We start from the raw sequence: 16,098 nt of genomic DNA on the forward strand, positions 1-16,098 counted from the left end.
TGAATAAGTCATGAAACTCACATCACATCTAACTTTCAATCGCCACCCCATCCTCAAATTTATTAAGTGTAATGCCAATCTTGATAAAGCCTTTACATTTGCAGAATTACAACACTCTTATGAGAATATTTTATATACTAAAACAACCAAATTATTGTCATATAAATTACTTCTGGAGATAACTACAATTTTTTTTTACCTTCAATACAATTTGCTCCCACATCATCCAAGTCTCTTCTAGCATCAAACTTCAAGTCTGAACCAACAGAAATCCACCTGTGTAAGATCATTGAATATAGGAAAAAATAATTACAAAACACGAATTGAAATATATTTCAAGTACTGCCCAGCAGCATATGCAGTTATCTTTCCTCCCAAGGGGAAGGGAAGGTTTCAAAAAATAAAAAAATAAATATAAATATGTGATAAGAAACTAAGCATGCACACAGAGATTGCAACTGAAAACGTACAATGATTTCCTCCTCCCATGGTGCCAGTTTTCCCATATTAAACCTGCAATTGTTCGGCCTTTACCCACACCAGCTCCATCTCCGACAAAGAATCCCGCCCTAGTAACAGTGGGAAGGTGCTGGAGGTGTCTCTGTCATGGAAACTCACATTATCTTACAAGTAAAGGAGCATTCAAAGAATTATAACCGTGCATTTTATAAAAGCTACCTGACAAGCATAGACCAATGTCTCAATTTGCAAACATGACAAAGCTTTGGAGCTTTCCAAGTCATCTCTGATTGTTAGATCATAAGTCGGCTCAGGTGGCTGAACTGCAGATAAGGATGATGTCTCCACAATAGGATCTGGATGGGGAGGGCCAATAGATAGTTTCGGAGGGCGCTGCAAAAAGATTCATGCAAGAATCATCAAAAATACTGGTTTGAAAGTTTCAACTGAAATGTCAAGTCACTATAAGAAAAGAGAGAAAATGCCCAAATAGTGGTTCTTATGTCTTGAAAAACAAATCACTCACATAGTCTGTGAATGTCTCTCCCACCAAGCCACCTTCATCTTCTTCTCGCTCTACTTCAATGGCTACCTGACAAAGTACAATGTAAATGGGAGAACAGAAGTACTTATCAAAAAAAAAAGGGAGAACAGAAGTGTAGGTGGAAGGAAACTAAAATGACTTTAGAATAAAATACAATCGGAAGAAAAAGTCTTCCTAAACAATTAATGATGATGGCTTATACAAATTTCACAAATTAAAAGCAGATATTAGCATGAGGATCACTGAAAATAGGAACCTTTAAGGACTCCTTGCTGCCAGCAACATTGAAGCAAAGATATCAAGTCACAAGGTTAAGACTAGGGTGTGAAGACCAACAAGATCTGAGGATCTGGTGCCATACAAAGTAAGCTGCATGTGGTGACAATTGGTAGTAGGGGCAGACCAACTTGCCTGAAGTGATTGGTGGAAAATTATATGGTTTTCATTCGCATTTCCGAGGCATGCCTTTGTTCTTTGGCTTGCTATAAGGAACAGGCTTACCACAAGGGGCAAATTAGCTCAGTGGAGAATCGAGGTGAAATGAGGTGTGTCTACTGCAGAAGTAATATGGAAGATAGAGAGCATCTATTCTTCCAATGCAGCTTAACTGGCAGGATATGGAGAGAAGCTATGAGATGCTGTTTAATTGAGAATCCTGAACTGGATGGAGTACATTGTTGGATTGGGGTCTAGTTAGCTTGAAGGCTATAACTGATAACATGCAAAATTGGGTGCAGCAGTCTACCATATCTGGTCCCTGAGGATGCAAAAACACATGGAGGCCAAGTCCAAAAGTAAAGAGCTGATGATGCAAACAATTAAGAGGAAAGTTAAAGTCAGAATTTATGATAAGGAAACATCAATAAATCGGAGATTAGTGAAGCTTTACGTAGAAAATGAGAGATTCCTGGCTGTATTCTTGGCAGGAAGGCCTCCCCTCAGTGTAATCAATAGCTTTATCTTGGTTGGAACCTGGCTGTGGGTGTAGTTCTGAATGAGTGATGAAAAGTTGTAATGATTTGTATGGTACAAGGGATAAGACTCCACTGCCTTGATAATTAATTACTTAAATTGGTAATTCCTAATTTTCCTAAAGAAAGCATATAAACCTGGAGTTGTAAAGATTGATGGCAATTTTTCTTTTAAAGAGAAAACTGAATCAATGAAAATGTAAGGGAAGGTTTGAAATTGCTAAACAAAGAAGAGGATCACCTATTCAGGGGCTTGTATAACTGCTAATAGCTTTCGGTTTTGGGGGAGGATTTCTTGCATTTCTGTTAAGGGTATCCAGCACGTTTATTAAACTAAGATGAGGTGCTTTAGCCATTGACCAAATACAGAAAATGAAACCCTATCCTCTAACATAAATATATAGTGCAATCCAATTTGCGATGGCATACAATTTCACAAATTGGGAAAACTCTTAACACTAACGTGCCTTCTTTTATTGAATGAAGACTGCATGTACAAAATTTGACACAAGGGTGTCTGAAGAAGTTCAAGAAGAAAATTATGTACACAAGAGCAGTGACTCAATTAAATCTGGTACGGAATTACTATTAGTAAAACCCCATGCAAGGGACTACTCATAGAAAGATCTACGGAACAATGCTATCAAAAGAGTCACCGGAGTTTCCATATCCTCCAACGTACAATGGTTTCATTCCATCCATAATGTCCACACCATATATAACAGCACTAAGTTCAAAGTATCTGAGGAAAGTTTATTGACCCAATTCCTCCAGCCACACAAGAGATCAAGGACTTTTTCAATAACATCCATTGCATTTAAGACGAAACTCCACAAATCAAATGCAACAATGCAGTGTAACAATAAATGATGCACCATCTCCCTTCTACACTGACACATACAACATCAAACTACTAACATATATCCTCACAAAATGAGGTTGTCACGTGAGGATCCCCCCCCCCAAGTCATCATCCATAAGAATGAGATCCTCTTTTGGGTCTTAACACACCAAATACTCTTCCATGGAAAAGGCACTACATGTGGACCCCTTAAGGCATTATAAAAAGAACTTACATAAAAATCTCCACTCCCTTTCAACCTCCAACTCAATATATCACCGCCTTCTCCTCAAGGGATATTTGAATAAAGAAGAATAAGGAAAGAAGCTACCACCCCAAAATCCCAATCATTAAAATCAAATAGAACGATTACATCCCAACTCCTCATTTCCCCTACGGTTTGTCTAACCAGCATAGAAGCAACCAATGCCTCTCTAGCAATGGAGCATTCAAACAAAACTAGAAAGAACTCCTTCATAGAATGATCCCCACACCATCTGTCATGCCGAAAACAAATACAAGAACCATCTCCTACATTAAAGTGTAAACATTGTAAAAGTATGTCCTAAACTCCTACCCCATCCTAATGCTTTTCCATAAGCCACACCCATATGCTCTTCAAACAGGTTTCTAACTCGAACCACCCAATTCCTCACCATGCTTCATAGGTACTAAACACCTCAACAAATGTGTTTTTCTTCTGTTTTAAATCGCCATAGCCATTTTCCCATTAGGGCTTGGTTAAAAGTTCCTATCATCCTAACCCTCATGCAACCATTAGTAATAGGAATGCAAACCATACCCACCCCACCAAATGGTACTTGAACTCATCACCTATCATTGAGAGACAATCTAATAGACCTTATACATCTATTCAAAAGATAAAAATAATCATAAGTGCATAAAGTGATTTTGGGTCACCTTTTGCTGTATTTGATTGGTTGCCCGATTTTTCTTCATAAGAGTTAGTAACGCATGTTCTTTATGTCTACACAATGATCTTTTTCTTCTGTTGGACATCAAATTAGATGAAAATGTAGATGAATGGCAAACATGATAATGAATCCATTCATATGCAAAGTCAAAATTGGATTGGCGCCTTCTGTTGTTTAATTCAAAAAAAAATATGTATCTGCACTCATGTTTTCTAGGTGGTGATTGTAGGTATATAAATTTCAAACTGCAGAAATGTTTATCTTTATTGGTAAGTTACACATGTACCTAGTGAATTTTGAACCCATTACCGCACCCTCAACCCACACTTGTGAGAGAGAAAACGTCATTTGATCCAGGACTCATTGGCAACAAGGCCCAAGCTATGCCCAAGTCTTACTAGTTCTCACATTATTATTAAAGAGTATGACTTTGTATAGAATTGAGCAGCGAAAAAATAAAACTCATGACAGACCCTGATTAGTCCCATGAATATACATAGTCAACCCCAAAATTTTCAGACTAAGACTTGGCTTTGTTGTTGTTGTATTATAAATAGAACTTCTATAAACATAACAGCATTATATGTTATGCTATATGTGTCAATGCTAAACCATGTGCCATTCAATAGAAAATTCATTTCTTGTAGTATAGGGTTTCTTTCCATTTCTGGCGCAACTATGCCAGAGTGTGCGTTGAGGTGGATGCTTAGAGAATCTGGTCGAGGATTTTGATCTACTAGGTGATAATGGCCAGTGGCTAAGGGTGTATGCAGTGTATGATTCCTCTCAAGAGACCCACTCTGCCAATGTCGCAGGTATCTTCCCACCTAGTCAAGTAAGAACCTCCCTTATGACAACTTCTCTTATCTTTCAAACGATATCAGTAACGTTTCAATTAAAAAGAAATGAATCCTAAATTCATATCCGTATCGATCAAACAATGTACATCCTCCCACAGAAAACACAACTCATCCTCGTCAATAACTCTAACATTATAACCATATATGTAACCAATTCAATCCTTCAAGAAAAACCTCTATACTTGCCTTTGTTGATGTTGTTGTGGTATTATAAATAGAAACAATATAAACATAAAAGCAATACATGTTAATCTGCATCAATCAAACAATGTACATCATCTCGCGCCAAATACAACTCATCCTCGTCAATAACTCGTATAACATTAACCATACATGTAATCAATTCAATCATTTAAGCAATTCCACCAATAGTAACACTAGCACTAGCACTAGTAGCAGACAAGACAGTCACAAAACCTAATCAATTGAATGAAATTCACGGTGAGAAAAGAAGCAAAACCTCGTTGATTTCCTCGGGAGGCGGAGGCGGAGGCGGAGTCTGGCGAGGTTGATAGAACTGCTTGAGCTTGGACAAATCGACAGCGAGGTCAACGTTGCACTGAGGGCAAGTGAACCTGGCCAAGCCATGAGGGACATTGAGAATGGCCTTGCAGTGAGCGCACGGCACCTGGATCTTCGTCGGATCGATGCCGTGCGCCGGCACGTGTTGCTGCGGCTGCGACGAAGGAGGCGCGGGGAGAATCAGAGGCGGAGGCAGAGACGGAGAGTAAGAGGGAGGAACCGCAGGAGGAGGAGAAGGCAGCTGCGGTGGAGGCGGCGTCGTCGTGGTGGCGGCGGCGGCGGCGGTCTTGAATTGGACTTTCATGAGCTCCGGAGGAAGCATCTGGGGCAATTGACAAGTCGGACACACGAATTCCGTCACGCCAGGCGCCACCGTCAAGATCAGTTTACAACCGGCGCATCGAACCTGGACTCCGCCTCCTCCGACGGTAGACGGCGGCGGCGCCGGAGCGATTGGCGGAGGAGGCTGACTCATAATTGAGTGATTCCGGAACGATCACTCTCTCTCTCTCACTCAGAAATGCAATGATGTATAGAGTGTAGAGAGAGAGAGAGAGTGTGTGTGTGTGTGTGTGAGTGTTGTGTATAGGAATAGATAGCAGGTTAGGGCGCGAAGAGGGTTTGGGGATTTTTTTTTGCTTTCTTTCTTCTTCGTTGGCGTTGGCGTTGGCGCTTCGTGTTTTGTCTCTCTTTCTTTTGTAGTATTGTATTGTATTTAGGCTCTAACCAAAAATGAGACCTGTGACGTTTGAAATGGATCATTCTCTCGCCTTTAACTGCTAACAGTATACGCTCTCTATGCTCACGTGACATTTCCACGTGATCATTATCCCTTTCATGTCCTTTCCTTTTCTTTTCTTTTTTTTTTCTTTTTTTTTTTTTTATAAGAGAGTTCAACTTATAACATTCACTCCTGCCGATAATTTTTTAACATTAAACTAAAATATCAATCAGTTTTTGGTATAGATAAGAATTAAATTTCAAATCTCTTATTCAACCATCAAAGATTTCACCGATTGAGCTAACTAGAACTCACATTTTCTTTCCTTTTTAATCTTTATAAAACCGGGAAAACAAATATTAGGGCAAATTACTAGTGCTGAAAATAAGTTAAACCATTTAAACAACTCAATAAAAAGTTCGTTCATGTTTGTTTTTTATAAACGAACCAAATTTGAGCCTTAATTTTAAGCTTGTTTAATAAACAAGCCAAGCTCAAAAAAAAAAAAAAAAAAAAAATTGTACATGAACATGCTGGTGAACAATAGGGATCTCAATAAACATTGTTGATGCCTACTTTTGACAAAAGGCCCAGTAGCAGAAGAAACCCAACAATATGAAAAAAAAAATGGGAAGAGAAAATAGTAAAGCAAGCTCAACAGGCTAGAATTGCAGGAATAATGGTCAGTAAGCCCACAAGAATGATAAAAGGTAAAGAAGAAGTAAATAGGCCGAGAAAACTCAAAAAATGAAGTAGTAAACCCATGGGAACAATAAGAGATAAAGAGGAGGTAAATGCGTCTAGGAAGCCCAAGAAATGAGTTAGTAAATTCATTGGGTTGGCTTAAAAGCCAATAAGCCCGAAAAGTAATAAGAGGTAAAGATGTGGTAATTGGGCTGAGAAAACCCAAAGGATTTAGCAAAACCCATGGAAGTAAAAGGGGTAAATAAAAAGTAAATGAGCCGAGGAAACCCGAGGAATGAGATGGGCTGGCACAACAAGAATGTTGGCTCATAAGGGCCAAAAGAAGTAAGGATATGGAAAATGGACTAGCACAACAGAAATGTTGGCCAATAAAGCCCAAAAAAGGTAAGGATGTGGAAAGTGGACTGGCACGGCAGAAACATCAACCCGTTAGCCCATAGGTAACAAGGAAATAAAAGAGAGGTAATGATATAGCAGGAGCAATGCAATGGCGTGGCAGGACCCCCAGCCAATAAGCCTATGAACACAAGAAAGAAGATGGGCTAAGCAAAAAGGAGAGGACTTGCACCCAAGCAATGCCCAGTCCAAAGAAGAGATGGAAAGTAGAGAATGTGAGCCCAAAGGCCCATATGTCTTTCACGCCGCAAGAGTTAAACACCTAGCAGAACGTACAGCAAAATCAGACAAATATGAAGGTAATAGCAAAGGTGTGAAGGCCATAAAAGTAATGGATTCAAACGGAAGTGGAGCATACACACAGAGCCTAAGCACCACCTACTTGTACCCAGCTAAATACATGAGAGGTGAGCCATGGGTCAAGGGTATGAGAAAGTGTGGCCTGGTGGTGGGGAGAAACAGAGAGTCTATTTTGGGGTTCCCGCTTAAACTTCTTTGGGGAGAAATGCCCTGCTGGGATGATATCTCACCTAAAAGAAGTAAGTATGAACTAGAACCATTAGATGCATGCCATAAAAATAGGTGAGAGAGGGATTTAACCCTTATTTAGATGAGAGTAGTGAAAACAAAGAGAGGTAAGAGACAAGACAAGCCATTTTTATCTGCGAATGAGGCGTGGTGCAACCAATATAATGTAATGGTAGTGGTTGGGTAGCTGGCAGGCCAGTGGGCAATCTTGGAAGAACACTCACAACAAGCCAAAAGCGGTTGAGGGGTAAAAATGGTAAATCTTACCATGACAAATAGTATGAAAGGCGATAGTTGTGAATAATGAAAAAAGGAAAGGGAACAACCACGGCAAGAAATAGAGATAGGGCAGGGAAGAAAAAGAGAGAAAAGAAAAACACAAAAATCAGAGAAAAACATGAGTGATAGGAATAAAGGCATGCATTAGTAAGTTACCCATTTCTCTCCCTCTCGACAGACCCACTCTTTGAGAAGTTAAGAATTAGGGTTTAAGCCATTTAGGTCATTTTTCCAAAGTGTGTAATCTCTATGGTATGAGTCATCTCTGAGGTTACCCACATTAGAGATCGGCTCCCTTTTTGGACTTGCGTTTGCTGAAAAGCTAAAGCCTTTTTTCTTTGGCAAACAAGTTTTACTCTTTGGTTGATGAATGATTTCACTTGTTTTCTTATTACTATTTGCTATAATCATGTTATTCATGATTTATTATTCTACCACGACCTTTTTATATTCCTTTGTTGTGTTATTTAGGCGTTAGTGTTATTCGTAAAATGTTTTAGTTACTTTGTTGTATTGTGTTTCCTGCTGTAATATCTATAACAGTTATTCATGTCATGAGCACGCTGTACATTCAAGACTCTTGCCAAGGTGCGTTTATAATGGGATGGCCCAACTTGTGCACAAGCTGGCCTAAAGTGTGTTTCACTTAGGCCAGTTCCAACTCTCCTATCTTAGAATCACGGGCCGTTGTGTAGCAAGAGAAATCAAAGCATAGCAACACAAAAGGCCCACCACAAACAACAAGCCAAGTTTTGGCTGGTTTATATGGCTTAGTAATACAACTTGACATGAGCATGAAAAATGAATTAATATCTTACTAAACCTTTACTTGATTTGAAGTTAAGATCACATGTCTAAACCAAATGAGCTTAATAATCAATAATGTACTTGTATTGGATCTCAAGCTCAAAAGCTTGATATTGAGCTCAAGCTCTGCTTGACTAATGAATTAAGCCAAGTTGAGCTCAAGTTTTTGGGCTATCTAACAAGCTCAAGCTGAAGTCAAGTTTGAATATTTTATATTTATTGTCAAATACCAAGCTTAAACTTTTTTTTTTATATACAAGATAGAAATTCTACTCTAACTTAATCTAAGTGTATATGTGTGTGAAGTTCCCTTTTGAAAACTTGAACCTCAGCTCTTGCCCCTTACACCTCACAAACACTTATACTTGTGGAGTGACCATCGCACTAAGGGTATGTAATGATAAGTTTGAACTTTCAATACTTGATAAAACTCGACTCGTTTACAATTCTACGAATTACATATAAAACACCCATAATTTATACTATCATCATTGTCACAAACACTATGTGTGTAATCAAAGGTTTTTTTTTTTTAATGTCAAAATTTTTCATTCGTCTTACTTTCTTCTTCTTCTTCTTTTTTTTTTTTTTTTTTTGGTGATGGAGAAAAGCATCACCCCAATTTGGGATTAATAAATTTTTTTGAAAAGAAATCTATATGCATGCGATTAGGCTAGCCTTCTTTTAAAGGGTAGTAAAAGCACCAATTTATTTTTCCTCTTCTTCCAAAGGTTATAATCTTCAACTTAAGATAGTATTTACCAAGATTGTTATGTTTTATATCCCCTTGATTTGGTTTAGTTAAAGTTCAGAAGAATACATATATGGCTATATGGCTTGCTTATGTTATTTGCCTAAATTTTATTTAAGAGTTGGATAATCAAATAATGATAGGATTGATGATTAGGTAGTCTTTAAATAAATCATGTCTACTTGTAGTAGATAAAGATAAATTTCTTTTAAATTTAAATGTTAGCTTAATCTTGTAAGTTATCTACTTATATGACCTGATGTTGGATAATAAACTAGACTAAAAAGAATTACTACAATTATTGAGTGAAATTTTACTTTAAAGATCCAGACTCCTTTAAAGAAGTCCATTTTATCAAATTAAGAGGTCTTGGTTCCATCAAAGCAAAGAGTAAAGAAATTAGATAAGAAGTCCATTTTATCATATTAACGGGTCTTGATTCCCTAAGCAACCAATAAATAAATTAGATCCTCAAGTTCAATATTTGAGCCTCTATGGGGACAGATATTGCTTGTGTAGTTACTATAACTACCGGTTGATCAGGTACTTCCACCGTGAATAGAGCATAGTAGAATTTCATGCATATATTGGGAAATTGCCTTTGCACGTTTCTTTCTTTCTATTAATCTTTTTCTTCAGTTTTTTTTTTTAATGCCTCCTTTGACTGTTCAATTTAGTATGATTGTGTGTACACAAAAGAAATAAAAGTCGTACATTCACTAACAATGTTGTAGTACTCCATCATGTAATGTTTCTAATAAATTATGGTTAAGTCTTCCAAGCACTAGGGAACATTAATTGCTTTTGCCTATCCATACTCGAGTATGGATTGCACTCTGTTAATATATAAACAACTGAACATGTTTAAACAACACCAAGATTCACATCCCCCTGACAAATAAAACAAAGCTCAATTAATCACTCACTAACCTCTAGGAGTTAAGGAGAAAACCAAGATAAAAAAATGTTTATTATTAATGAGCCCAATTCAAGGATTTTTGGATATAACGAAATTAACCTAGTTAAATTTCAATATCACCTTTCATTGTTATCAAAAAAAAAAAAATTATATATATCCCCTTTCATAGAAGATTTATTACCACTTTTCCAGGGTTTTTCACGAGTTTGTCGCACAAATTGATGATCTTAAAGGGCCTGAAAATCGGATAGGCCACTCACTTATCTAGCATGCGCACTTGTGCATGAATTATGCGTATGCACTTTCTCAAAAGAAAGTCTCTATTTACCCTCTCTCTCTCTCTCTCTCTCTCTTTTCATTTCATCTGCCTCATTTTTACAAAATCAGTTCTAAACAAAGCAATGAAACTCCAACGTGGTTCAAAAATACATACATTTAGATCATAAAGTTCAAACATTGACATTCGTTAAAACTTTAATTTTACATTCAAATGTATGAACTAGCCCTGGACCAAAAAATGATCTTTTTTTTTTTTTTTTTTTTTTTTTTGTTTCCAACAAAATGCTGGAAATGTTAACAAACACATGCACATACACATAACAAAGACAGAGAAAAAACATAAAATAACAAGTTTATGAATAGATCTAGTAGCTAGGTCTTCTCATTCTCTTCGAGACTCGTTGAGCAGTGATGCTCCCTGAAGAATTGGCATCTCTTGTGTCATCCACAGACTGATCACTCCCCTTATACAGAAGGCGAGAATATCGAGTAACCTCTAGCTTTAGGTTCCCGACCATCCATATAAGGTCCTGCACCTCAGCATTTGTGATCTGCAATCAAGTCAAAATGTTAGAAACATAGGAATATTGCAAAAGAGACGAACACTTAAAAGTGAAAGACCAATTACCTGGCGAGTCCCAAGGGCCAGTGGATAGTGGATACCCCATCACATTTTTCTTCCGGGGTATTGGTACCTCTTTGATGGCACCATCCTTTGTGAAGACGGGGTACGGTCCAAGAAGGCAAGACTGGCTCTTTCCCCTGGAATCGAGAAGGAGGTGGAGCCTCATCTGAATGATCACCTGAAGAGCAATCCTAAAAGAATCGAAACGAATGGTTAAAAGTGAGGAATATAAACTTTATAGAAGATGCAGAGATTGAAGGTCTCTAGTCGAGCTGATCATGACCAAGCAATCGCAAGGATTATAGAGATTATAGTTTTGACCCTGTCTACAAAATTGATCATAACTTGTTAAATAAAAAACCAAATTAGAAATAGTTTTAACCTTAATTAGGACGCATATAAACTAGATCTTTAAACTCACATGACTATTACTATAATTTGATTTACATGTGAGCAATAAACCTCGAATAAACAAATTTCTAAAGTAGTAAGAAATTAATCTAGATTTTTTTTTTTGAGGAACAATTAGGTTGCGTTTGGATAGTTTATTTTTGCTACTATTCATGAGCCTTACTACACTTTTTGGTACTATTCATGGGTCTCACTATACTATTTCAGCTAACTTTTACCTTTATTTACAATACTTTCAGCATAAAGTTTTCAGTTTCAGCAAAATAAACGGATTCCAAACAGACACTTAGTATGTGTATGCGTTTGGCATGTTTAATTTTGTCAGCTTATTTTACTATTTAGCTTATTTTTGTTACTATTCATAGGTCCCATTGCACTTTTTTATACTATTTATGAATCTCACTATACTATTTCAACTAACTTTTACCATTATTTATAGTACTTTCAGCAAAAAATTTTCAATTTCAGTAAAATAAACATACCTCAAATAGATCCTTAATTTAGAATTTAATGAGTACAAAAATGGAGTGTCTTGGGTGGGCGGTGCTCTAATATTTCTAGATCTATCAATGTATGTAGTTAGCTTGTGCTAATGTAGTTAGCTTGTGGAGGCATATAAGAAATGGTAAGAGTAAATTATAGAATTTGTTTAGTTAAGTGTTAAGATAGGGTATGGGTCGAGAATCAATTTCATGTGGGACAACTTGTCTAAGGATGCTTATACTGGATTTTTCAACTTACAAGGGATAAAGATGCAAATGTGCTAGATTACTTAGAATGGAAGAATATAGGGGGTTATTATTGGATCTTTTATTTTTATTTTTTTATTTTCTGTTCTTTACAAGATTGGGGATTAGAGTCCATGACTACATTTTTAGAGATTTATCTATTGTTTAGATTAATGCCATATATGTAGCATGATTTTTCTTCCTTCAACAAGTAGGGATTCCAAGTTAAAAATTATTACAAAAGCTTTGAAATGGGGTGTGTGTGTGTGTGTTTTTTTTTTTTTTTTTTTTGGGTATGGACAAAAATGATGGGAAAAGTCCTTAAAATAGGAAGGATATTATGATCATGGATTGGTATTGTATGTGTAAGATGGATAGGATTTGGTGAATCATTTAGTTCTCCAGTGTAGTTTTGCTCGTGAGCTATGCAAGGAGGAGTTCATTTTGGTCATGGTACTAGTAAAAGGAATCTTATATCTCTTCAAAGTGTAAAGGTATTCATATTATAAATCTTATTAGAACAGCCTGGTTTTTATCAGAAGCTTGTGATTTAGTTTTTGATACAACAAATTAATAAGGGAAAGCAATTCTTAATTGTTGGTACAAAAAACAAAGCAGCGCAATTCAGTTCTGTTTAGTTGTGATTAATTAGGCGATACCATGTACATATGGTAGACGGTCTTTTTGAATGTTGGAAGCAAAGGTTTGATAATCACGAAGGAATTGACATTTGAAAGGCCATACTCATGTGCTTTATGTAGTGTATTCAGAGAGATGAATGAATAAACATTTGTGGGAAATGGGATACCAGTGGACAGATTGAACTATTGAAGAATGTTTTCTTAAAGACTCTACATAAATGGACCAATAAGGCCATGGATCAGACTCCCTCCTTTACCTTTATTGCCTTAGACTAGTTGAATTTTAGTACTTAATGTTTTATTGTCTTTTTATTTTTTATTTTTTTGGCATTAGAGTAATGTTTCTTGAGTTTATGAGAGATATATATATATATATATATATACACGAAAATATGTTCACTGCTAAGCAATAAAAAACCATTGTCTGAGTGCTATTGTAATCTTAAGAATTTGTGAAATCAAAACTACAATATTAACCTTTTATTACAGATTTAGAGCAACCCTAGAAATCTTATGACAATTTTATGATTTCTTATTTGTTTTCTGGTTTAGACTGGGTTCAAAAATCATATTCTTGCTAGTGAGTCCTTAACTACAAACCCTAATGCTTATTCTCGATTATTGCACTTATCATTGAGAGAAAACTCCATTCCTTAAAGTCTTCTTTTTCAGTTTTAATCAGCAAAGGTCTTGGTAAGTTGGTAATTCTAGTGGTGATGGTGGAAGCCATGGTTTTCGCGGATCGCAGTAGTTCTCGTGGTGGTCATGCAGGTTGTAAATTTTGTGGTAGTTCTAATGGTAATGGTTTCCATTCTATTGGAAATGGTGATAGGATGTGCTGTCACTATGGTATTTCCAATCATACCAAGTCTTATTATTGGGTGAAACATGATAAGCCAAATTATATGTATCAAGTCATTAATGGTAATTAAAACCCATAACCTGTTCTACTCCATCTGGGCATGCAACTCATGGTTTTGGTTCTCATGATGCACCCATTACTCAACTTAGTGAGCATGTTCAACAAGGACACACCACACTTTCCTCTTCTTCCACTGCTTCATTTGATGATTCAACTCATTCAAGTAATGTTGCATGTGTGGCCAATTAATTCCCTCTAATTAGGTCATTGATTCCAATTCTAACAAAACATCTATCTGGAAAATCATCTTCTTCTTTCGATTTGATTCCTATTAGGCACTATATCATTTTAGCTAATGGTTCTCCATGACATGTTCTTTATATATCTTTTCCCATCCCATTAGTCATAACATTTAGTCTCTTAAGTATTTTGACAAACAATTTTTACTACTGTGTAAGAATTAAACTAAAATAATGTATTTATTAATTTAATTTATTATGAAAACTGACTTCTTATTCGTGATTGCTATTTATAATTAATATGCACCAAATTTAGCTCCACATAAAAATTATTAATAATAGTTCCTCATATTGGCTTCTAGCCTTTTGAGAGCTTGGTACATCAAATGATGTTTTCATGAGTTAGAAGTCTTGCTAAACCAAAGGTAATTAAGGGGCTGTTTGGATTGGCAAATTCCGTAACTCAATTCTCAGTTTCCATAACTTATAACTCAAAAATGGTGAGATCCATAGCAAAAAAGTTATTTGGCAAACGATAACTCTGTTTCCATCACTCAATTCTCTGATTTTTGAGTTATGAGTTATGAAAACTGAAAACACATTTTGGCTGTTTTCAGTTTCCATGACTTATAACTCAATGGTAATATTGTAATTAAACACACATAGGAGACCCACAAACAGTACCAGCCGCACCTTTTGACCACTTTTTTTCCTTTCTTCTCCTGGGTTGGTTGTTCGGGTTTTTTTTTTTTTTTTTTTTTTTTTTAATTTTTAGTTTTGGTGAGTTTGGGTACTGAAAACAAAAACAAAAACAAAAAAAAGAAAAGAAAAAGCTGCACCAGCTGACAGGTATGGGCCCACAAATAGTGTGAAAAATATTGAGTGATAAAAATTGGGTGATGATACCAAACGGGTGTGAAAAATTGAGTGATGAATGATGAGTGATGGAAATTGAGTAACGGAAATTGAGTGATGAAATTTTCTTATCCAAACAGCCCCTAAGACTGATAAATAGTATTGGATTCTGTTACTTATGATTTAATTATAAAATGGTGTATTGGAACACTACTAGAAAAGTGTTTTATGAGCCTTAATTTTTTTTTTTTTTATAAAGAAATTGTTAGATTTATTTTATATGCATCCATGCATATGCATAGGTTACAAGCCTACTAACATATAATTTTTTAATTGTTTATAGTGAAATCTTATTAGCTAATTAATATTCTTGAGCGTATGAGATGCACCTTACAGAGTCAAGGCCACAATACCAATGTCATTGTACCACAATGAAAAGCTCACAGGTTCATTTCATTTTGTTAAGTTTATATAACATTTTTATTTTATGCAGTTGTTAATTATTATCTATTTGTTATTGGTTTTGTACGGCACCGAGATCCTAGGCCCACACAGGCCCTAGGCCCAGTCCCATACAGGCCCTGGGCCCAATCCCACACAAGCCCTGGGCTGAGTCCCATACCAGCCTTGGGCAAAGGTCCAGCAGAAAGGTCCAGTTGTCCTGCGCCCTTCTTGGAGCTTCCTTCATGTACGAACAAGCGTAGGGTATTGAATTCCGAGAGGTAATCGGACAAACGTTCCCGGTCAAATATACGAACTGTTCCCGGGAAATTGTGATATTCCCGAGGAACTGAGTTGCCGAACATAGTCGGTCAAAATGGAGCCAAGTTCCAAGATCATAAATGCTGCACTGCCCTTTCACCTAAACATCCACTTCAATCAGATAATATTGGACCTCCAGTAGCACTAACGGAGGCTGTAATCATAATCTCCCCACTAACCTTAGCTATAAATAGAAGGAAGCTGGGAGAAGAAGTGGTTCAGAAAAATTGAGAGAAAACAGTCAAGGAGAGAGTATCAATTGAGTGTTACTTTGAGTCTCTCTGCCGAGAACGACCCATTGTAGGAAATCCTTAAGCCCACTACAAATAAATTGTGAGCCCAAGTGATCTAAGGCCCAGAAGTCTTGTACTTGGTTCCTACAATTGGCGCCCACCGTGGGGCCCTCCTACAAAGCTGTGGTTCGAGTGAGACTCAAGCAAGGGAGATGTCTGAGGAGC

The 16,098-nt window shown here is 36.7% G+C and overlaps 1 protein-coding gene and 1 long non-coding RNA gene across 3 annotated transcripts in view; both read right to left on the reverse strand.

Moving 5' to 3' along the window:
* LOC126720287 (protein FORGETTER 1) overlaps positions 1 to 5,861 on the reverse strand; it is a 39,254-nt gene extending 33,393 nt beyond the window's left edge. For both annotated transcript variants that reach the window (XM_050422613.1, XM_050422612.1), the window contains exons 1-5: positions 5,071 to 5,861; positions 986 to 1,051; positions 679 to 852; positions 471 to 601; positions 200 to 276 (exon numbers count right to left, since the gene is read on the reverse strand). In XM_050422613.1, coding sequence (XP_050278570.1) covers positions 200 to 276; positions 471 to 601; positions 679 to 852; positions 986 to 1,051; positions 5,071 to 5,607 — 985 coding nt within the window. In that variant the 5' untranslated portion in view covers positions 5,608 to 5,861. The remainder of the gene's footprint in view (positions 1 to 199; positions 277 to 470; positions 602 to 678; positions 853 to 985; positions 1,052 to 5,070) is intronic.
* A 4,839-nt stretch (positions 5,862 to 10,700) lies between these two features.
* On the reverse strand, positions 10,701 to 11,409 carry LOC126724334 (uncharacterized). The gene is made up of 2 exons (XR_007654931.1): positions 11,146 to 11,409; positions 10,701 to 11,068 (listed from the first exon to the last, which is right to left on the reverse strand). It is a non-coding gene; the product is annotated as an uncharacterized LOC126724334 (long non-coding RNA).
* Positions 11,410 to 16,098: the final 4,689 nt, after the last annotated feature.

The sequence above is a fragment of the Quercus robur genome, chromosome 4 (assembly GCF_932294415.1).
Source record: "Quercus robur chromosome 4, dhQueRobu3.1, whole genome shotgun sequence".
Lineage (NCBI taxonomy): Eukaryota > Viridiplantae > Streptophyta > Magnoliopsida > Fagales > Fagaceae > Quercus > Quercus robur.